We start from the raw sequence: 25,594 nt of genomic DNA, 5'->3' as shown, positions 1-25,594 counted from the left end.
CCTGTGGACACCTGAACAGCAAAAGGCATTTGAAGATGTGAAGAAGGCTTTGATGAGTGCCCCAGCATTAGGTCTACCTGATCATACACGTCCATTCTACTTATATGTACACGAGCAAAGAAGAATGGCTGTGGGAGTATTGACACAGTACTTGGGATCATGGCAAAGACCTGTTGCATATATGTCCAAACAACTGGATGCAGTGGCCAGTGGTCTTCCACCTTGTCTAAGAGCCGTAGCTGCTGCCGCCCTGCTGGTAGCCGAAGCTGATAAACTAACTCTGGGTCAAGAACTCTATGTGCGAGTCCCGCACGCAGTACAGACGTTGCTAGACTATAAAGGCAATCATTGGTTTAGTAACAGCCGCATGACTAAGTATCAAGCTATGTTGTGTGAAAACCCAAAAGTGCGTTTAGAGACTGTTAACACCTTAAATCCAGCTACCCTTTTGCCACAACCTACTGAAAGTCAACACGATTGCCTGGAGGTGATGGATGAAGTATTTTCAAGTAGACCAGATCTTCGTGACTTTCCCATCCAGGACCCTGATGTCCAGTACTATACGGACGGCAGTAGTTATGTGAAAGAAGGGATTCGCTATGCAGGATATGCAGTAACAACCATAGACAAGGTGATAGAAGCTCGGCCATTGTCAAAAGGAACATCGGCACAGAAGGCTGAACTAATTGCACTAACACGAGCGTTACAATTGGCTGAAGGTTTAAGAGTGAACATCTACACGGACTCCAAGTATGCGTTTTTAACCACTCATGCCCACGGAGCTTTGTATAAAGAAAGAGGACTATTGAATTCAGAGGGTAAAGAAATTAAGTACGTAGCTGAAATATTACAACTACTGGAAGCCGTGTAGGAACCGAAAGAAGTTGGTATTATACATTGTCGGGCGCATCTGAAAGGAGATGGTGATGTAACCAAAGGAAATCGGATGGCAGATAATGCAGCTAAGCGTGCCGCTGAATCGGGAAGACAGGAATATGTGGAACATATAGCTGCTCTTATACCGACTCCACTGTCTCAATGGACTCCAGTTTATACAGCTCAAGAAGAAGAGTGGTTAAAGACTGAAGCTGGGAAGTACCTGGAGAACAAATGGTATCAGTTAGAAGATGGAAGAATAGTTGTTCCAGCATCACTAGCTGTAGAAATTGTCCAGAACTATCACAATGGGACACATTCTGGAAGAGATAGTATGGAAGAATCTCTCAGAAAACATTTCTACATACCAAGATTGTCCAACTTGACTCAAGCCATTTGTAACGGCTACCCAGGTATTGAGAGGGTATCTGCCGTTGGAGACGTCCTTTTCCCTGCAAGCTGCTGTGGAGAAGTAAAGCTGGTATAATCCCATCCACGATATCCAGAGAGAGTCAGGTTTAGCTGTAAACAGGAGCAGAGTAATCTTCCCAAATAATCCCCTTCCAAGAACGAGACGAGGCTACGTTTTGAAGGGTCAAGATGAACTGAGGACTGGAACACCCAGCCTGCTTTTTATTAGGAACAGATACATACAGGACACTCCCAGGGGGAGGATGAAAACAACCAATCAGACGTATGGTAACACCCCCACGTCTCCTCCCCTCAGATAACCACATAACATAATTAAAATGTCCACATTTTTACACAAGTTCTGGATGTACCCCAAAAACAGGGGGTACAGCTTTAAATCCTCCTTCAGGGGAACAATATGTCCAAAAATCAGCCCATTCGGATGTATAGTTCGGGAGATACAGAGTTCCAAAGTTTTGACCGACCGCACAGACCAACTAGCCGAAATTAGTTCCATGAGTTTTGGCCTTGCGGTCGGTCTCCGTTCGCACGGTAAAAAGACCCGAAAATCTGGTCATCCATGCGAATCTCGGTGGTCGCTGAAATCCCCATAGATGGTTAAGCATAACTACCGAATGGTGGGACGTTCGGTAGTTTCAGTACGAATTTACGGAGGTCTGGAGGACTCAGCGGTGTTCGCCTGTTTGTGTATCCGTTTTCAGTTCCATGCGGTTACAGGCAAATACCGCTGTTCGTGCACAAGATGGCCGCGAACATGTGTAAAAGTCCCGAAATGGCGGCCACCTATACTTTACACACGTAATGCGTACTGAATCATGCGAACGGTTTATTCTGTCGAATCCTCTTATATTTTACATTGTGGATTCACTTAAATCATGCGAACAGGAGACAATGAAACGAATAGAAGTTTGAACTGTAATTCCCTTGCTTGCTTCACAGCTACCAGGGACTTGTAAGGATCCGTTACACCATTGTACGAAGATGTGTAATATGTGATAAGAACAACACAAGGCAAGGGCCAGTGAAACCACCGGGAGTCCAGTATATGGGGGGACTCCCTATGTCCGATCTTCAAATAGACTATACAGTAATGCCTAAATCCGGTGGACATCGCTACCTACTAGTAGTTGTGTGTACCTATTCAGGCTGGGTAGAAGCATGTCCTACTCGTACAGAGAAAGCAGGAGAAGTTGTACGATTCCTGTTACGAGAAATAATACCCCGATATGGACCACCATGCTCTATAGGATCGGATAATGGTCCAGCCTTTGTTCATCAGTGCCTACAACAACTGACTCATATGCTTGGTATTAAGTGGAAGCTTCATACGGCATATAGACCTCAGAGCTCTGGTAAAGTAGAAAGAATGAATAGAAATATTAAGAACCAGTTGGCAAAGATGTGTCAAGAGACTCAGCTTAAGTGGAATGTTCTTTTGACTATAGCTCTGTTACGTATTCGTAGTACACCTACCAGAAGGATGGGTCTCTCACCTTTTGAAATCATGTATGGGCGTCCACCTCCCGTACTTGGTAACTTAAGGGGGGATTTGAGTCAGTTGGGAGAAGGAATTACCCGGCAGCAGGTTGTAGAGTTGGGTAAAACTATGGAGGAGGTACAGAAATGGGTACAAGATAGATTACCTGTGAATATTTATCCCCCTGTTCATAGTTATCATCCAGGAGATCAAGTATGGATTAAAGAGTGGAACAGTGTACAGTTAGGGCCTAAGTGGAGGGGTCCTTATGTTGTTCTTTTGTCTACCCCTACAGCAATAAAGGTGGCTGAAGTGACTCTGTGGATTCATCACTCCAGGGTTAAACCAGCAGCAGTAGATTCTTGGCAAGCTACACCAGATCCAGAGAATCCTTGCAAGATCCGGTTAAAGCGCACGACTCAGTCGGAGTGACGAGGAGATATTGGGATTACAAGTGTGTTTAAAGAGATCAGTAAGTGAGTGTTTTGACGGCCATAATAAAGCCTGACCACTTACCCACGTGTCATAGCCAGGGTGTCTCGAAGGGACCTCCGTGAAGGGAAGAGCAGAACTCCATTCCTTGCAGCCCTTACAGCCTGGAAGCTGAGGTGCCATCGCACGGACGAAGACTGAGGATGAAGTCGTTGAAAGAAGTGTTTTTGATAATGTGTATTTTTGTGTTTTTAGATATTCAGGAAGGTAGAGGTACCGACACACCTAGCTGTGAGGTTTGCATTAAGACTACTATAACAGGTAATCATATTTCCCAGACCCTTATTTGGCATTCACAGTATGAGTGTAAAGGATATGTATCTAGGTGTAGATACTTAGGTATAGAGTATAGTGTATGCCATTTAGGAGAAGGTGAACCTAAGTGCTTCAATCCAGAGTATCAAACCCGTACAATTTGGTTGACCCTCCGGAATGGAGATCCACAGGGGACCCTAATAAATAAAACAGTATTAGAAACCATACATTCTTTGGGTGTTCTGCTATTTGATGCATGTAAAGCGATATCAAGTGGTAGAAAACCGTGGAATGTATGTGGGGATCTTAAATGGGAGAGAACGTATGGGTCTAACGATAAGTATATTTGTCCCAGTAGTAAAAACAAGTATGTAAGTCCAAAATGCCCAGATAAGGATTATAATTTTTGCCCATATTGGTCTTGTGTGGGGTGGGCAACTTGGGGACAGACAGTAGATAAGGATATGATTATTACTAAGTTGCCTACCAAACCGTATTGTAAGTCTATGGAGTGTAACCCAGTCCATATACTTATTAATAATCCTGAACAATTTTTGGATAGGTTTGGTAATTTATTTGGGTTCCAGATATATGGGACGGGTTTAGATCCTGCGACAATATTATTTATAGGGATAGAGACCGTTACCGTAGCATCCCAAACTCATCAGGTTTTCTATTCTTTTTATGAAGAGATGAGTGTAGAAAATAAGATCCCCATAATGCTAAAAACCTGTTTATAGATTTGGCTGAAAGTATTGCTGGTAGTCTTAATGTGACCAACTGCTATGTATGTGGAGGTACTAACATGGGAGACCAATGGCCCTGGGAAGCAAAGGAGGTAATGTCCGGTTCTGAGACAGTTGAACAAATAATATCTTCTCAAGCCGATTATCAAATGAGTGTTAGAGGTAAATCTGAGTGGCGATTAAAGACCTCCATCATAGGTTATGTTTGCATAGCAAGAAAAGGAATAATGTTTAACACATCTGTAGGAGAATTAACTTGTCTAGGGCAAAAAGCTTATGATGATACTACAAAGAATACAGCCTGGTGGTCGGCTTCAAATGTCTCAGAACCACCTAACCCGTTTGCAAGTTATGCCAATTTAAAGGACGTGTGGTTTGACCTATCTATCACATCTAGTTGGAAAGCCCCAGCAAATTTGTACTGGATCTGTGGTAAGAAAGCCTATTCGGAGTTACCACAGGACTGGGAAGGGGCATGTGTGTTAGGTATGCTCAAACCATCCTTCTTCTTGTTGCCTATTGAAACAGGTGAGACTTTAGGTGTTAAAGTGTATGATGTGAATCATAGGAAAAAAAGGGGACCCATAGAGATAGGCGCCTGGGAAGATAATGAATGGCCTCCCCAGCGTATTATAGATTATTATGGGCCGCTACGTAGGCAGAGGATGGTACTTTTGGATATAGAACCCCAATATATATGCTCAACCGTATTATAAGGTTACAGGCAGTGGTTGAGATAATTACCAATGAGACATCGCAAGCGCTCAATCTCCTAGCGAAGCATAATACTAGGATGAGGACAGTCGTTTACCAAAATAGATTAGCTTTGGATTATCTATTGGCAGTAGAGGGAGGTGTATGTGGGAAGTTTAACCTAAGCAATTGCTGTCTTCAAATAGATGATGAAGGGCAAGCAATAGCTGAGCTTACTAGCCATATGGTTAAACTAGCGCATGTGCCTACTCAGGTATGGAAAGGGTATAATCCAAGCAGTTGGTTTGGTAATTGGTATGAGCAGTTTGGAGGACTTAAGGCATTGGTAGGTGGAGTCATGCTAATCTTAATGCTGTGTCTTCTCCTACCATGTCTTGTTCCTTTGGTAGTTAGGTCTGTGCAGGGCATTATAGAAAATATAGCAGAAAGAAAGGCTGCTGCACAGATAATGGCCATATATAGATATGAGGCTCTAGATCAGGGAGAACCAGTGCAGGAAGAGGAATGTTGAGGGATTCATGTCATTAGTCGCAAAGTCTGGTCTGGTTCATGGCAACCTGAGGTATATGCAAAGGGGGGAATGTGGTGGAATCTCGGTAAAAATAAATTTAGTAGGCCGAGATTACCACGTGGCATGTGTACGTGCATATACTGGTGTATCGGTCGGTTGGTTGCACGTGGCAAAGATACGATCAGTAGTGTACGGAGCATGTGCGAGAATACCGGATGTAGTATTCCCCTCCTCCATTGTGCTGGGCAAGCCATGCGGTCAAACCGGAAGTTAGTTCTTGTTCGATTGATTGGGTAAGAGAATGTGTGGGTGGAGCTTATTATGGGAGGAGTTCCATGCATATATTAGAAGCCTACACTATTGTCCGGGGCTCAGATCTTGTTGTATTTTGGTGACATTAGTCCCTCTGAGTCCCGATCGGTGAACCGAATAAAGAATCTCTTCCTTCCTGAAGAAACCTGTGTCCATCTCTCTGTGCTTGGCTTCCGTCAGTTTCTCCGGTATCAAAAGCTGCAGTGTTTAAAATTAAAGGCCCTTGTTGCAGGGGTGGTGCAGATTTGGGCCTTAAAGCTGCGGTGTTTCAAATTAAAGGTCCTTGTTGCAGGGGTGGGTGCAGATTTGGGCCTTAAAGCTGCAGTGTTTAAAATTAAAGGTCCTTGTTGCAGGGGTGGGTGCAGATTTGGGCCTTAAAGCTGCAGTGTTCAAAATTAAAGGTCCTTGTTGCAGGGGTGGGTGCAGATTTGGGCCTTAAAGCTGCAGTGTTTAAAATTAAAGGTCCTTGTTGCAGGGGTGGGTGTAGATTTGGGCCTTAAAGCTGCAGTGTTTAAAATTAAAGGCCCTTGTTGCAGGGGTGGTGCAGATTTGGGCCTTAAAGCTGCAGTGTTTCAAATTAAAGGTCCTTGTTGCAAGTGTGGGTGCAGATTTGGGCCTTAAAGCTGCAGTGTTTAAAATTAAAGGTCCTTGTTGCAGGGGTGGGTGTAGATTTGGGCCTTAAAGCTGCAGTGTTTAAAATTAAAGGTCCTTGTTGCAGGGGTGGGTGTAGATTTGGGCCTTAAAGCTGCAGTGTTTAAAATTAAAGGCCCTTGTTGCAGGGGTGGTGCAGATTTGGGCCTTAAAGCTGCAGTGTTTAAAATTAAAGGTCCTTGTTGCAAGTGTGGGTGCAGATTTGGGCCTTAAAGCTGCAGTGTTTAAAATGAAAGGTCCTTGTTGCAGGGGTGGGTGTAGATTTGGGCCTTAAAGCTGCAGTGTTTAAAATTAAAGGTCCTTGTTGCAGGGGTGGGTGTAGATTTGGGCCTTAAAGCTGCAGTGTTTAAAATTAAAGGTTGCAACCTATTCTCTGTTGGGTTGTTCTCTGTTTTTGAGGTCTGTGAGAGATCCTCAATCTTTAGGTGTGCTGCCTCAGTTTTTCTTACTATAGATTTGGTTGACTAGCGCTGACCCACTGTCATCCATTTTTTAGCCCTTCTATTTCTATTAACATGCCCGTGTGGGGAGCAGTATGTCAGAAAGACCTCAAGAGGGTTAAAAAGCAGCGAGGGAGCTAACCAGTTAAGATATAAAACCGTGTGTATAGTTTGTAGGACATTCAACTCCAGCTGGTTAATATGTGGTTAACACAAGACATTTATTGAGAACACTTTCATCAGCGTGAACCTTAGTCCCGGCATGATGACTGTTACACGGCAGGAATGAGAGCACAGCCATAAAGTGTCTGGCTCTACCCCCGTCTTGGACCTTGGCCCCCCTAGTCAAAGCATGAGACTATCGTACTAATCTAAACTGCAAAACGTGCTTCATCCATTCTAGTATATGTTCACCTCAGTCCCAATAATCCTGTCAGAGTTCCTGTGCGTGGATAGAGTAGCTGGGAGTGATAGGTGTAGTGAACCAAAACGTCATTTTATTAAATCAACTTGTACAAGCAGATACTGAGAAGTAGCCCCTGGTATACAGTGAGCCCCCCTATAGACCTGTCTGAATGGTGGGAGGATTCCCAACTCAGCCCCTGCTTATTGTATTATTACAGCTTATTGTATGTTTACAGCTCATTGTATGATCACAGCTCATTGTATTATCTAGCTTGTTGTATTATACAGCTTATTGTATGATTACAACTTGGTGTACTATTACAGCTTATTGTATCATACAGCTTATTGTATTATACAGCGCTACAGAATCTGTTGGCGCTATATAAATGGCAATAATAATAATAATATGATGACAGTTTATTGTATAATGCAGCTCATTGTATTATTACAGCTTATTGTATGATTACAGCTCAGTGTACTATTACAGCTTATTGTATTGAACAGCTTGGTGTACTATTAGAGCTTATTGAATTATAACAGCTGATTGTACTATTACAGCTTATTGTATTGTACAGCATATTGTATTATACAGCTTATTGTATGATTACAACTTATTGTATTATACAGCGTATAGCTTCAACCAATTCAATTCTTCCCCATAGCAAAGCATTGAAAGGCTATAGTTGAATAATGAATCTAGTGTCATTTTAAAAAGGAAATATGCAGGGCTACTGTGCTACTATCCTCAAAGCTCTATTACGATAAAAGAAAGCGGGGGTGATGAACATATCACAAAAGCTAAAGACCACGGATTCTCCTAAAAGCAATATAAATCGTTTATTTTTGAGAGAAGTGTTCATTTTTGGTGTATCTAATGAACACACTATTATTTTATAAATTACATTTTTTGCACAATTATACATATCACTCTATACTAATGTGGAGTGTATTATAATAAATGAATCAATAATATTGGCCCCCTAAAATGAACCCATTCTGTATCAGTATGTTTCCTTAGAACATCGTAAAGTTCTACGTTTCACAGAACCGTGCATTCGTTCAGCAGGACGGAAAACGATTTAGTTACTGGTAATGTCCCACAAAGACATAGACAAAAAATGCCAGGAGGAATTTAGCTCTCTATATTATTCAATATTAATACATTATCACTAGTTACACCTGGCCTGGCTGTCCGCACATGGCGTGCCAATTACATTAACCATAATTCCATACTGATACAAAGCCCAGACATACATGCGCCCAGATCGAATCTCTGTACATGCAATGTGTATAGTCCAGATTTTGTCTCTGTACATGCAATGCGTATAGTTCAGATCGTGTCTGTGAACATGCAATGTGTATAGTCCAGATCGTGTCTGTGAACATGCAATGTGTATAGTCCAGATCGTGTCTCTGTACATGCAATGTGTATAGACCAGATCGTGTCTCTGTACATGCAATGTGAATAGTCCAGATCGTGTCTCTGTACATGCAATGTGTATAGTCCAGATCGTGTCTCTGTACATGCAATGTGAATAGCCCAGATCGTGTCTGTGAACATACAATGTGAATAATCCAGATCGTGTCTGTGAACATGCAATGTGAATAGCCCAGATCGTGTCTCTGTACATGCAATGTGTATAGTCCAGATCGTGTCTCTGTACATGCAATGTGAATAGCCCAGATCGTGTCTGTGAACATACAATGTGAATAATCCAGATCGTGTCTGTGAACATGCAATGTGAATAATCCAGATCGTGTCTCTGTACATGCAATGTGTATAGTCCAGATCGTGTCTCTGTACATGCAATGTGTATAGTCCAGATCGTGTCTCTGTACATGCAATGTGAATAGCCCAGATCGTGTCTGTGAACATACAATGTGAATAATCCAGATCGTGTCTCTGTACATGCAATGTGAATAATCCAGATCGTGTCTCTGTACATGCAATGTGTATAGTCCAGATCGTGTCTCTGTACATGCAATGTGAATAGTCCAGATCGTGTCTGTGTACATGCAATGTGTATAGTCCAGATCGTGTCTCTGTACATGCAATGTGTATAGTCCAGATCGTGTCTCTGTACATGCAATGTGTATAGTCCAGATCGTGTCTCTGTACATGCAATGTGTATAGTCCAGATCGTGTCTCTGTACATACAATGTGAATAGCCCAGATCGTGTCTCTGTACATGCAATACAATGCACCAAGGATGGTACCTTTGCCCTGAACATGGAAGTGTAGAGGAGGTAAGTGTGTTTTTACTTCCACCCACTGCATTTTTCACCCAGTGACTATTTGAATAGTGTTTACTGGTTGATGGAATGAGGACAGAGCAGTGACGGTTCTGCTTTAGTGGAAATAGTCACGGTACAAAATAGACATGTGCAATTAGTTTCGATCCAAATTTAAATTCAAACGAATTTCGGCAATTCAGACATTTGGATGCTTCCGAATGCCCGAAGTACCGAATTGTCCAATTTTGGAAAGTGCCAAATCGAACCGAATTGGCGAAGTGCTTTGGATTTCTGAAAAGTGGCAAAACAGGAGATGCCGAATTCCTGAAGTGCCGAACCGAAGTGCCGAATTGCCTAAGTCCTGAATTTCAGAAGTGCCGAACCGAAGTCCCGAATTGCCGAGGTCCAAACCGAACCAAATATTTTGCCCATGCACATCCCTAGTACAAAATAAGTAATGAGCTATTGGCATCTTCCACATTCTGAGCGTATGACGCACCATTCCAGAATCATAGAGTTAGACTAGAAGGATCAGGAAATGAGTCTGGGTTTTCCCCCAAATTTAACCTTCACATATAACAAGCAAGCCGTGTGAGTGGAGAATCTCCGGTGTCTGAGAGAACTGGTAAATTCTGATCTATCTAAGCCGAGCATTAATTACCTCTCCCTTATTTAGTGCATTTAAACGTGTTACCGAGTGCTTTCTAAATGACAGATATGGCTTACTATTTCCACCCTCTGTCTCTGTATTTCACTATAAAGAACGGGAATGAGAAATCATTAGAACACAATGTAGCACAGCCACACATCCATATCACATGTATCTAGAATAATTCAGGAATTATCTGAACACTCATAAACAGTGGTGGCTGGTGAAGATGGGGGGCCCTTAGAATTGACCCCTAGAATTTGGAATTCTTCCCCCTGATTTTAACAAACACGGATCATTAGTTCTTAACAAAATAACTTTTTTAATTGCAAAATAATCAGGTAGGTGTCCAGGTCAGACGTTACTGTATGTAGGCACAGAATCCTGGCAGGAAGGTGCAGTATCCAAAAACACTACTTGGCCCCCATCAAAAGTGCTATTTAATTTTAATTGAATCTGTTGCGATATGGTAGAGGGGTGTGTGGTCTGCGCCTCCAATTTTATGTGGCTATTATACTATAACTTTCTGCCAAATCTTGTGCACACTCTCTTGGGGCACGCGCGCACACACAAAGAGAATAAGATAAACAGTATTTATATCGGTGTGGTGGTTGTCCTGAGATGTGCTTTTTACCTGGTTCGATTCTCTGTGTGAAGCGTGCAATGCATTAGGACATTAGCTGACATGCAATACTCCTTTGGGAATAAATCAGAGGCCTCTTTGGCAGCTCTATATGGAACAAATGACCATTTCCAGAATAGAGTCTGTGCCTCGGGTTAGTTATCTTATAGAAGAGACTCTTCACTCAAAGGGTCCATTAAGTCCCACACAGGTCTTGGTTTTATAAAGGTATACTTACCTATTAACTAACTTTATATTATTATTCATTTTTTCTACTCCCAATATCGTACTAAGTATTCGTAATCAATATATTAGCGATAATATATTAGCAACATCAATACACATATAGTCACCTGCAAAGCAAACATATAACAATAACTATGTGGATCATTTCACTATAATATATTCACAAACATATTATATATTATACTCCTTATAACACCATGTATATTTCTTATATACACCATATATCCCATACATTATATATTATACTCCTCATAACACCATGTATATTTCTTATATACACCATATATCCCATACATTATATATTATACTCCTTATAACACCATGTATATTTCTTATATACACCATATATCTCATACATTATACTCCTTATGACACCATGTATATTTCTTATATACACCGTATATCCCATACATTATATATTATACTCCTTATAACACCATGTATATTTCTTATATACACCATATATCCCATACATTATATATTATACTCCTTATAACACCATGTATATTTCTTATATACACCATATATCCCATACATTATATATTATACTCCTTATAACACCATGTATATTTCTTATATACACCGTATATCCCATTCATTGATAAGCCACAGCATTAAAACCACTGACTGGTAATATGAATAACATTGGTTATATCGTTACAATGGCGCCTGGCAAGGGGTGGGATATATTAGGCAGCAAGTGAACAGTCAGTTCGTGAATTTCATGTGTTGGAAGAAGGAAAAGTGGGCAAACAAAAAGATCTGGTGACTTTGACAAGGGCCAAATAGTGATGGCTAGATAACCCGGTCATAGCATTTCCGAAACGGTAAGTCTTGTGGGGTGTTCCGAGTGTCAAATGGATGGTACCTACCAAAAGTGGTGCAAGAAAGGACAACTGGTGAACTGGTGCCAGGGTCATGGGCTCCCAATGATGCACATGGGAAGCAAAGGTTAATCTGTCTGATTTAAATATATATATACACACACACACACAGATTGACTTACATTTAAAGACCAATTACCAATTCTGTACTCACTAAAAACATAAACCTTATCCCAAATGCCAAGGAGGGTTGAAAGCAAATGTGAGATAGCCATCTCACCCATCGAACACCGCAGTCCACCATCTCTGAAAGACCCAGATTAAATATGTTCTCCCCAATTTTATAAACCTGAATCACCGCATTCCAACTCCTGATGTCGATAACAAAAAGCATTGATAAGGCTAAAATAAAGGGGAAATAGCCAAACTGTTTCCACTTCTTGTTCTTTTTAATGCCTTAGGCTCGCGCCTGCGCAGCCAAACTAATCTAGATAGTGAAAAAGGTTTGATGTGTACAGGCACTCTTCTATCCTTATGGTGCTAGGTATCCAGGTAGCCCACAGCAATTACCTTCAATATATATAATAGAACATATGATACCACACACAACATTAGATATAAAGAAACATTATTATTGATTGTTCTGCCTATTTTCAGTCAGATATTTCTTTAAATCAGTGGAGTATACAAATATGGCAACATATAATATATTACAAATGACTTCTTATTTTGTACCTATGTAATCACAACCATGTAACACCCTAGGTGATATGCCTAAACAACACAAGATAAATAAAATGAATGTAATGGCTGAATGTAATGGCTTGCCTAAGCCTGCAGGTAGTACTCTACTGCCTTGTAGTGGATGGGGTGCCTGGGCCCTCCCCCTTTTGTAGATGGGGTGCCTTGGCTGCGCGCTCGGGACCTGAATAGACCCTTCGAAGGCCCTGCTGGATAAAACATGAAGATGACTTTTTATTGCCTCTAATTGGCGTGCCCACCTAATTCCGCGGGTTGCGCCTATACTACGTCACAACGTGTGCATCCCAATGGGCATGCATGCTAAAACAATCATTCTTCCGGGTCCAAGTAATCAGTAGTTCATATACATATTGGAACAATTACAATTTGTTTTCACAGATAACTATTTTCTCTTTTAGGACAAATATTACAGACAATTAAAGGGGACGGCTATGGGCTCAAATGTAGCCCCCACCTATGCCAATATTTATATAAACAGATTGGAAGAACTACATGTATACACTATCCCACTATTCGAGAAATGCCTTACATGGAAAAGGTTCATTGATGATGTATTTGTATGTTGGGGAGGCACGAGAGCCACTACAAGGCAGAACAAGTGATCACTGTGACCTACACGAAGGAGCAGCTATCCAGATCCACACAGGAACGCAAGAGTACTCACCTGCAGGCTTAGACAAGCCATTACACTCAGCAACTTTACCACATCCAGGACTTTCCTCAATAACAAGAGTGGTGAGATCTATCCAATACCATGCACTAGTGGATGCTTGTTTTTGCTACTTTTAGTGTGTACACACTGGGACTGTATATACATTTTTTCATTTTTTGTCATTATTTTTTACTTTTACTTGTTTTTTAAATTTTTTTACATTTTGAACTTTTTTCTCAACATTTTTTCTTTTTTTCTTTTCTACTACAGTAGACAACAGTTGTTGATTACATACAGGGCTCTCATTCATACAGTGTTGATTCACACTATTAATACTGACACAGCGTCAGTTTTTGATTGGGGATATTTTATTTATCTTGTGTTGTTTAGGCATATCACCTAGGGTGTTACATGGTTGTGATTACATAGGTCCAATATAAGAAGTCATTTGTAATATGTTATACGTTGCCATATTTGTATACTCCACTGATTTAAAGAAATATCTGACTGAAAATAGGCAGAACAATCAATAATAATGTTTCTTTATATCTAATATTGAGTGCGGTATCATGTGTTCTATTAATCTTGGTAGTGCCAGGAAAAGTATCTTCAAGGGATAACAATATATAATTTTTACCAGACTAATTATGCGCCCAGATTTAAGGCAGTCTGTATGCAATATAATCACATCAAGCTTTGGCCATTTTACAGAGCACACGTTAATTAAATCCATCATTTAACAGTCTCAAGTTAACCCCAACAATACAAAACTAAATTTTTGAACATTAAAACGTAAAATCGAGCCATACATTTTCTATTCGCCTCTCTTCTGTGCCCGCTTTATGAAAGATTGATCCAAAATCCAAATTATCTTGGTAGGATCAGTGAATTAAATAAGGTTGGTCAAAACTATTTAACTGAATAATAATTGTGGACACGCATATTACCTGAAACGATTAGAATTCCACCTTCCTCTTTTCTTAATCTCCTCATCTGACATAACCTGCAGCCTCAGTAACTATTCCAATTCTAGAAGAATGCCACAATAATTGAGTTCTGTCCATTTACAGATGTTGTCACCACAAATTTCAGGTTTTGGAATCCATCAAACAGAAGGGTGTCCTTTAAAGTTAGGGTGTCCTTTAAAGTTAGGGTGTCCTTTAAGGTTAAAAAAAAGCAGCCCATGGGCGTGGCCACGACCGGGATGCGGACGGACGCATAAGAACAGAGCTCCGCTCAACTAACGGCAAATCAGCCTGAATCCAACCAGGTAGCGACGGCTACAGCACCTCTAAGGGCACTTACCGACTGCCTGCACCCTCGAGCACCCATGGCGAGCAAATCCGCTCGTAAATCTAAGGGCAAAACGCCCTCACTGCAGATCGCGGCCTTTTCCCCGCCAAACAAGCGCTTCCAAGATGGCGCCGGAAGCGAGCGTTCTCCTTACTCGGAATCAGAGCGCAGTGAGTCTGGACGGAGTGATATCACCTCAATATCGCGGACCACTGCCCTACAAGCTGAGGAAACCAATATCCCTAAGCTGCTAGAAGACCTAAAAGCCACCATCAGGTCAGACTTTCAGAAATTAGCAGCAGACATAAGAAAGGATGTTCAAGCTATAGGGGAAAGAACAGCTCACTTAGAAGATAAGACAGAGGAGATCATAGAGGCTCACAATAATCTAGCTGATGCCTATGATACCTTCTCTGCAAAATTGCAAGCGCTCGATACCAAAATCACAGATATGGAAGACAGAACCCGCAGGAATAACATCCGCCTGCGCGGTATTCCAGAGGAGGTCAGGGCCCAGGATTTAAAGCCGTACTTGACACAGCTATTTCAAACCCTGCTGCCAGAGGCTTCCCATCAAGAACTGGAGCTAGACAGGGCTCACAGGCTCATGAAACCACGAAATATACCCGCGGCGGTACCCAGGGACGCTATAGTCCGGGTCCACTTCTTCGCCACCAAGGAGAGGCTGATGCAAGCGGCCAGAGATCCAGCGCGTCTGACAGGGAAATATACAGGCCTTCAACTTTTTGCAGACCTATCACCGGCTACGCTAGCAAAAAGGAGATCCTTTGGTACCATCACTAAAGCACTGAGAGAGGTGCAAATTCCTTATAAATGGGGTTTTCCCACCCGTCTCATCATTCACAAGAACGGAGCAGACAAGATTGTTGCATCGCCGGAGGAAGGAAGAAGACTATTGACTCAGTGGAATATCCCCTTCCAAGCAGAGGTACCAGTGATCAGAGATCCGGAGCCGGCGGCTACCAGAATCGCAGGGGATTGGCAGAAAGTAGCATCCGCTAAGTAAACCATCATTTTGGAACTGTCAAACGACGAGTTCGAGCTATGCAGGGAACCACGGAGAGGGTGTAGTATTATTTACTGACAATCTGATATTCTTGTCTGTTTTGGTTTTTTTTTCTATTGTAGCATTGCAAAAAAAAAAAAAAAAAAAAAGGAAAGGGAAAAAAAAGAAAAAGGGAGAAAAAAAAAAACAAAAAAAGAAAATGTTATAACAAAACTGTAAAAAAAAAAAAAAAAAAAAAAAAAAAAGAGGAAAAAAGGAAAAGAAAGAGACGGAAGTGCCTATACAATCACGAGACTGTTGCTACTCACCAGAAGGCCGTACTAAGCGGAACTTCGTGCGAAGGCTTTAGTACGCACGCCTTTGTTACTCTCCTACCCACGTCCCCACTAGGCTCACTAGAGAGCCAATGCGGTGTGGTACGACCACACTGTCAAAATGTTTGTCCCTGATCAACACGCAGATGTCTCGGATGAGGCTATCTGGAGTGGGGGGACACCTGTATATAGTTAATTTTTGGTTTATTGCTTTTTATTTCTGTTTACTTCTATTATCACTCCTTTTTTCAGTGGGAACAATGTATATTTATGGCTGGTATGACCTGTATGCTTATATGTCTAATGAGGGTGATGTAAGGTTATGGCAATGTGGGAAAAGAATGATGATCTACCCTGTAAGGGGGCCATTGGGCCCTAAGGTCAGCTCTTAAAACCCCTCCTCACGATGGTGCTTACCATTTTCTCACTTAACACAAAAGGGCTAAACTCTCCACACAAGCGACGCCTGGCACTACAGGAAGCAAAAAGGGCACGAGCCCACATAGCTTTTTACCAGGAAACACATTTTAAATGGGATCACAGACCTAAATTCAATTCTCAACAATTCCCAATTGACTTCCACTCCTGTTATGCTAAAAAAAAAAGGGGAGTCTCCATCCTTGTTAGCAAAGATGTTGCCTTTACACTGGTGGCAAAACACACAGACAAACATGGCAGATATCTGATAATTCAATGCACAATTAACAACGCACATTTCACACTAGTGAACATTTATGGACCACACACTGACCAACCGGCCTTTCTAGACACGCTTTTCCAAAAAATTGAGGAAAAGAAGCTGGGGGAGGTGATCATAGGTGGGGACACCAATTTTATTCTGGATGACCACTTAGACACCAGGTCCTTAGGGACGGCAGTTCACACCACCGCATATAGAGCCCCCACAACGAGGAAACTGAATCAAATCCTCTTAACTCATGGATATATCGACCCGTGGAGGGTGACGCATCCGTTGGAACGGGACTACTCGTTTCATTCGCTTGCACACAACTCCTACTCACGGATCGACCGATTTTTATTACACAATTCAATGATATTAAGGGTACAGGAGACGGGAGTGGGTTTGATTTCTTGGTCAGATCATGCGCCGGTAACGCTCACATTAGGAGAACAATTTCCTAGCAGGGGTAGAGGTTCCTGGCGCATGAATGAACACCTACTCACAAATCCACAAATCCTAGCAAATATCCGAGAGGAGTTGAACCTGTACTTCCATACGAACCAATTGCCGGCCACGAAGCCAGACCTACTCTGGTTGGCCCACAAAGCCTACATCAGAGGGGTTTTAATTAAACATGCCAGCTATGCTAAAGCCAAACGGCTGCAAAATTACTTGTCACTTACTAAACAATTGACGGAATTGTCCGCACTAAACAAAGTAGACCCATCCCCCAACCGTGTGAAGGAACTTAAACACATCCAACGCCAACTAGAAGAATTAGAACTGGCCAAAACAAACTTCATACTGCGAAGGTTTAAACAGCGCTTCTTTGAGCAAGGGAATAGAGCGGGAGCCCTCTTAGCCTCACAACTGAAAAAAAAAGCACTAGCCACTAAGATTGCATACATACACACAGCGCAAGGAGACAAAATATTAAACCCAGATACAATTGTACAGGAATTCGCCAGATATTACGGCTCACTGTACAATCTAAAAGAGGACCCTTCGACCCATGTCCCAACTCTAGATGAGATCAATACGTTCCTAGATAAGTCCCACCTGCCCAGATTACAGGAAGAAGACACGCAGACACTCATAACGCCTATTACGCTAGAGGAGTTACAGACTCACATAAGAGACCTACCTGCGGCAAAAAGTCCTGGCCCAGATGGTCTCCCGGCCATATATTATAAGACGTTCCTGGACCAACTAAGTCCCTCACTACTAGCCTTATTGAATGACAGCTTCCAAAAAGGCACCCTTCCTAAGGAAATGCTCTTAGCCCACATAGCTACGTTACCGAAGCCGGGTAAAAAACCGACTGCTTGCCCGAATTTCCGGCCAATATCACTCCTTAACATAGATACAAAACTATATGCTAAAATCATAGCAAGTAGACTTAGCTCAATCATACCCAAACTCATACATTACAATCAATCAGGCTTCACCAAAGGGAGACAGGGGCCGGACAATTCCAGACATATCCTGAATGTGATACATCACATCGGGGAGACGTCTAGTGAGGGCCTTCTCTTAGCGCTGGACGCGGAGAAGGCCTTCGACAGGCTAAATTGGTTATATATGAAGGAGGTGATGAGACGATTCGGACTCCCCCCTCCGCTTATCACTGCCATAATGGCACTATACACAAACCCTACAGCGAGTGTTTCTAATGCGGGCTTTGTCTCCTCCCCCTTTGCCATCACTAATGGGACTAGGCAGGGATGCCCCCTGTCCCCCCTCTTGTTTATTCTGTGTCTGGAGCCTCTAGCTCAAATCATTAGAGATTCACAAAACATTACCGGCATATCAATTGGGGACCAAACACACAAACTTTCGCTCTTCGCGGATGACATCATACTTACACTTTCCTGCCCAGAGAGATCCCTTCCCGAACTGATAGACTTGTTACGCACCTTTGGACAAGTGTCCTATTATAAGCTCAATGCGGGCAAAACGCAGGCACTGCCTATTAATATACCAAAAAACAAACGGGAGATCCTGGCCAAGCTCTTCCAATTTGATTGGAGAGAGGACTATGTAACCTACCTAGGAGTGAAAATAACCAAATCCATTAACACTTTGATGCAGTACAACCATGTCCCAATGTTGGCAGCCCTACGACAGGAGTTAGGGGGGTGGAGAGATGTCCGAATCTCATGGCTAGGCCGCATAAATGCACTTAAAATGATGTCGCTGCCTAAGTTGCTGTATATTTTTAGGATGCTCCCCATAAAAATTCCGAAAAGCTATTGTGCGAAAGCACAAAAAATATTTATGGATTTTATTTGGTTCAGAGGTAGAGCCCGAGTGGCAAGAGAGGTGTTACAGAGACCATTCAGGGAAGGGGGTATGGGGGTGCCTCAGATATGGGAATATAGCAGAGCGGCTTTACTAGCCCAAGCAATCAATCTCCACGCACCAATTGGCCTGTTAAGCTGGGTGGACATGGAACGAAAACAAATGGTGGGAGACGCTTTATTAGCACATATGTGGACACCCCCCAACCTGAGAACCTCACAACCTCATTTATACTCGACCACAAGGGCATCGTTAGATGTGTGGTCCACCTTTCATAAAAAACAATCACAGCCTAAATTTCACAAAATGGCGCCTTTGGCTGCCCTAAAGGCCATATCTCCATGGCTTTCAATTCGACAATGGGAAATTAAGGGGATCACGAATATATCACAACTACTCCTAGGGGGAGAGCTCCTCCCATTCCCAACCTTACAAGAAACATATCAACTGCCAACGAAATTTACATTCGCATACTTGCAACTTAAAGGGGTGATACTAGAACATGTTGATTATAGGAGAAAAGATACCAACCCCATTGATAGTGATACACAGCTACTGCTAGATTCATGCTGGACTGCACCGATGAAGCCCAAACTCCTTTCTCGTTGCTATAGAGCCCTTGCCGTCCCGGGGTCCGGAAAACCCATGACACTAGAGTCGCAATGGGAGAAAGAATCTGGAAAAATAGTCTCCCAGGAAAGGTGGATAAAACGACTAAATGCGCTAAGGGGTGTTACCAGGTGCTATACACTAATAGAGGCTCATCGAAAGCTTGTTTACCGCTGGTACCTTACCCCTGACAGACTAAGCCGGATGTATGGAGGAGCGTCGGCAACATGTTGGCGATGCGGCCTAGAGAGGGGCACCATGACCCACGTATGGTGGAACTGTCGTGCAGTTCAACCGTTGTGGAAAGTGGTGGCGGAGCTGGTGGAAACACTACTGCTCGAGCTACCTACAGAACCTGAAATATATCTCTGGCTGGAGTTCCCCCCTTGGGTGTCCTTTCATCAGAGAGCCTTAATATCACATATAGCTCTTGCGGCCAGGGCACTTATAGCACTTAATTGGAAATCCAGCACCTGCCCGACAAAACAGGCATTAGTAGATAAAATAAACCTTCACTATGCATACGAACGTATGGCAATCCTTTCTGTGGGTGCTAACTGCACAACATCCAGGATATGGGAACCCTGGGAAGCTCTCTTCCCCTCAAAACTGGGGGGCAGCAACCCTAACAATAGGAGTATTTCGAGTAACTCTCCTCACATGACACGTTCTTACCAGCTAAGTCCACAATAACCTACTACTCACTGATTACCTGATATTCTACTGTGTATTCTTGTTCTTTTTTTTCTTTTTTTTTTTTTTTTTTTTTTTTTTTCTTTCTTTTTTCTTTTTGTTCCTTTTGTTTATCTCTGTTTTAGATGTTTAACTCACACAAGGTAACGGACAAACTAACTAGTTAGTTTATCAAAGAAACACTGTTACCATTAAGGTATCCACTACATGTGTGCATGCAACGCTTCAGACTCCCCCTCCGGCCAGCTCCGGTACGAAGTAGGCGGCTAACGCTATTGAGTTAAAATATGTCACCTAATAACCTCTACGGGGGCACCTCACACAGAACGTACCTGTAAACATAGGTAGCTGAATCCGATTCCGAGAGATGGGAGTGGAGGGAAGGGGGAAATAAGAAAACTGGAGACTATTGTAATTTGAATGTTTATATAAATAATAGAATGGTTATGTCTCCATTAAGGCGTATGTTTTTGATATGACACAATGTGGATGTATGTATTGTAATGAAATTAATAAACTTCAATTATAAAAAAAAAAAAAAAAGCAGCCCTTGGTGTTACTATGTCCAGCCAAATAGTGCTTGCTGTGAAAAAAGCCAAAACAGAAGCCGTCTTGATCAATGAAAGCAGGATAATAAATTAACGAAAAAAACATTAAGATCTGCTTTAATGGATCAAAACTGATCCTCATCTTGAATGAAAAACAGGACATGTCATCCCCTATCTGGGCACTGTGTGATATACAGAAACTTGTGATATTGGCTATTAAACGGACAGAGACAATGATGGGATTGATTTCTTATAACTTTTGATATAACCACGTTTATCCCATAGTCACTTTCTTTGTTTTATCCCTTACTAACATTTCAAGGACATTGTTCGTAATTTCTGCGTTTCCCAGCAAACTTGGCTGTGCAACAAATAACTGAGAAATCATGAGCTTCTAACGGAGATAAACTAAGGCCAGTTAGGGAATTATGGGTTGGGTTTATGGCCCCCAAAATATAGAGCTTTGAAAATGTGTCAACTCTTGATTGGTACAAAGTTGCATCACGCCCCTAGACATGAATACACTTTATTATGTTGCTATTCATTAACATTTTGGGCAGTTGTTTATGAACTGGTGTGATTGTCATTCGTTTGGGACACCCCCAGCACTGCAATCAAAAGGGGTTCAGGTTAAAGCGGAGATCTCTAAATTGAAGTCCATGGCGTTCTGGTTTATCGTATACGAGGGTCCTCATTGAAAATAATTTCTTACAGACAATTAAAGGGTTAATCGTAAATAATGTGAAATACCCAGACACACAAAATGGTCATTTATTAAAATATATTTACGATTCTGAGTAAAAATATTAAAGCTGGTTTTAGGCCTCCAGAAACTGGAGTGACATTTAGCACAAATGGAAGACGCAGAAAACATGTCAAGTACAGCAATATGGCAGCAGGATGAGAAGTCACTGATCTTAGCGACTGCGTCCCTCTGACTCTTCGCTCTCCGCACCCCTCTTCCTCCCAGGTACGTTCAGCGAGGATTCGATCGCAGCTCGTATTGTGGGCGAGACCTGTAACCGAGCACTGGATTCCTGGAGAGTGCAGTTACGTAGCAATATTATAATGGCTGTAGGGAGAACCTGTAGTGAAGAGGAAAGCTTCAGAATTTTTTCTTATCTGGAATTGATAACGCATTTCACAAATTACTCAGTGTGTAAATGATCTGTAACCTCGAAAATCTCAGCTATATGTGACAGAAACTCACTGCACTGTCACACGAGGAACTAATATGTGTTATTTTATCTTATAAAACAGGTCTCTGAAAATATTCCATCTGAATTATATCACAGATATCATTGAAGCCCTACGATTGTCTTGCGGCATTAACTTGATATAAATGGAATGGGCAGGCTTGCAATGACTTGGTGCATGGTTTGTACAGATTACAAGATTGGACCCAAATTTACAGAGATAAAGGGATTGTGTTTCCAGGTATGGGGCTGAGGTGTTTTACCACAGTTTGCACCTTAACTTGAAATTTATATCTATTTCCAGAGTTCGTACCCTTATACCGGGAGACTGGGCTTCATGCTGTACACTAGGTTATTGAGAGTTGAGGTGGTTTTTGAAGTTGTGTTGAGGTAATTGCTGTTCAGATATCTCATTAAAGCCGGTTTCTACACTGAATTGTCACTCTTACCTGGTCTTTGAGTGCTGCTTCCTCTACGTGCTTTGAAATGGCTGCATTCTTCACTTGGTCACACAGGGCCTGGGTGCCATAAATGGACTGGAGGAGAGCCTCAGTGCAGCGCTGCTGTGAGTGCCCAGTTACCCTCTGTTAACAAGACAAAGAGAAAGTCAGTGGATGTACATACTGGACTTTAACAGGGGACTTTAACATGTGTCCAGTGGGGCCATTGTTTGTTCTTTCAAACGGTTATTGAATGAAATGTCAGGACTGTCAACTAAAACCAAATGGACAGACCTGGCACGTCATGCACCGTGTAAGGGAATTGGACAGCTGATAGCTTAAGCATTGGACCTGTCAGATAACTCTTGATTTGTGATCTCTGTAACAGCCAGTCACATAGCAGGGAATATTCCCCGGGCTCTCCGTTCCTCTCATGCCGTGTTTCTCACAATGAGGCTCGAGGAACTCTCTGAAACACTCACCTGGAGAACAGTCACCGCTCTCTGAAAGAGCTTCGAGCTGCCGATTTTGAAGTCCACCATGAAATTTCTGAAGATCTTTCCCTTGAGAACGTGGGCTCCAGTAGTGACAGTGTTTAATATCCATTTTGTGCTAAGTTCCCTCTGGAACTTCTGTAAATTATTTAAAGAGAGAATAAAGTGAGGTTTCTGCAGCTGAATATGTACGAAGTCCATGCTCTAATCTCCACAAGGAGTTTACAATATATAAACGACGACTCCATCACAGACGCCGTGTTTATATATATACATATACACATAAACATTCACTCTAACACGGTACAAGCTGATATACACACATCCTAGAATAAAATATCATATACCTGTAATAAGGTACACAATGAAGTACATGGACATGCCCACCACCCTGGTATTTACCACACAGACATATATACCCCCACCTCTCCAGTAATGACTACAGAGACATATATACCCCCACCCCACCAATAATGACCACACAGACATATATACCCCCACCCCTCCAGTAATGACCACACAGACATATATACCCCCACCCCTCCAGTAATGACCACACAGACATATATACCCCCCACCCCTCCAGTAATGACCACACAGACATATATACTCCCACCCCTCCAGTAATGACCACACAGACATATATACCCCCACCCCTCCAGTAATGACCACACAGACATATATACCCCCACCTCTCCAGTAATGACTACAGAGACATATATACCCCCACCCCTCCAATAATGACCACACAGACATATATACCCCCACCTCTCCAGTAATGACCACACATACATATATACCCCCACCTCTCCAATAATGACCACACAGACATATATACCCCCACCCCTCCAGTAATGACCACACAGACATATATACCCCCACCCCTCCAGTAATGACCACACAGACATATATACCCCCACCTCTCCAATAATGACTACAGAGACATATATACCCCCACCCCTCCAATAATGACCACACAGACATATATACCCCCACCCCTCCAGTAATGACCACACATTCATATATACCCCCACCTCTCCAATAATGACCACACAGACATATTTACCCCCACCACTCCAGTAATGACCCCACCCCTCCAGTAATGACTACACAGACATATATACCCCCACCCCTCCAGTAATGACCACACAGACATATATACCCCTACCCCTCCAGTAATGACCACACAGACATATATACCCCCACCTCTCCAATAATGACCACACAGACATATTTACCCCCACCACTCCAGTAATGACCCCACCCCTCCAGTAATGACCACACAGACATATATACCCCCACCTCTCCAATAATGACCACACAGACATATTTACCCCCACCACTCCAGTAATGACCCCACCCCTCCAGTAATGACTACACAGACATATATACCCCCACCCCTCCAGTAATGACCACACAGACATATATACCCCTACCCCTCCAGTAATGACCACACAGACATATATACCCCCACCTCTCCAATAATGACCACACAGACATATATACCCCTACCCCTCCAGTAATGACTACACAGATATATATACCCCCACCTCTCCAGTAATGACCACACAGACATATATACCCCCACCTCTCCAGTAATGACCACACATTCATATATACCCCCACCTCTCCAATAATGACCACACAGACATATTTACCCCCACCTCTCCAGTAATGACCCCACCCCTCCAGTAATGACTACACAGACATATATACCCCCACCCCTCCAGTAATGACCACACAGACATATATACCCCCACCCCTCCAGTAATGACCACACAGACATATATACCCCCACCTCTCCAGTAATGACTACAGAGACATATATACCCCCACCACTCCAGTAATGACCCCACCTCTCCAGTAATGACTACAGAGACATATATACTCCCACCCCGCATACACAACACACACATGGCACATACACAACACACACATATACGATACACAAAACACACATGGCACATACACAACACAAATTGCATGTACAGCACATACAGCCTTTCCCCACCTTTGTTTTAGAATATTAAATCTTCGTTACCTGAATAAATGCTCCTTCATACTCGAGGAAAAGGATTGGCCATGTCACCCCGATAATATTTGGGATCATCTTCTTTGTCGAATTCTAAAAGTAAAACAAAAAGAGGAAATTAGTGATTGCAACTTCCATCTCATTGCTGTAATATTTTTAGGATTATTCATTCCCAGGGAATTCAAACAGGGCGATTCGCTAAAGTCTAAATTCTAAGTGAATGTAAAATTTGAGGCCGAACGCGAAGCATTGCTGACTTGGAGAGTTTCACAAACAGTTTATTTTAATAACATCGTTTTATTGGACCAAACAGAAGTTTGTAGTGACAAGGGTGAGTAAAACGGATGAACTCCCCAAAGCTCGCCACTGCAATAAATACGGTATTAACAGAAACTGCAATAAATACGGTATTAACAGAAACTGCGATAAATACGGTATTAACGGAAACTGCAATAAATACGGTATTAACAGAAACTGCGATAAATACGGTATTAACGGAAACTGCAATAAATACGGTATTAACGGAAACTGCAATAAAAACGGTATTAACAGAAACTGCAATAAAAACGGTATTAATAGAAACTGCAATAAATACGGTATTAACAGAAACTGCAATAAATACGGTATTAACGGAAACTGCAATAAAAACGGTATTAACAGAAAC

The 25,594-nt window shown here is 42.2% G+C and overlaps 1 protein-coding gene across 1 annotated transcript in view; it reads right to left on the bottom strand.

Moving 5' to 3' along the window:
- Positions 1–21,527: 21,527 nt before the first annotated feature.
- The window catches only part of LOC134586403 (glucokinase regulatory protein-like), a 163,488-nt gene continuing 159,421 nt past the window's right edge, over positions 21,528–25,594 (bottom strand). Inside the window, exons 17-20 of the mRNA XM_063441904.1 lie at positions 24,940–25,023; positions 22,887–23,036; positions 22,414–22,548; positions 21,528–21,853 (exon numbers count right to left, since the gene is read on the bottom strand). Of these exons, the coding sequence (XP_063297974.1) occupies positions 21,686–21,853; positions 22,414–22,548; positions 22,887–23,036; positions 24,940–25,023 (537 nt within the window). The 3' untranslated portion in view covers positions 21,528–21,685. The remainder of the gene's footprint in view (positions 21,854–22,413; positions 22,549–22,886; positions 23,037–24,939; positions 25,024–25,594) is intronic.

This window comes from Pelobates fuscus, chromosome 2 (genome assembly GCF_036172605.1).
Source record: "Pelobates fuscus isolate aPelFus1 chromosome 2, aPelFus1.pri, whole genome shotgun sequence".
Lineage (NCBI taxonomy): Eukaryota > Metazoa > Chordata > Amphibia > Anura > Pelobatidae > Pelobates > Pelobates fuscus.
The sequence above is the reverse complement of the archived record's forward strand: the minus strand, read 5'-3'. Positions and strand labels throughout refer to the sequence as shown.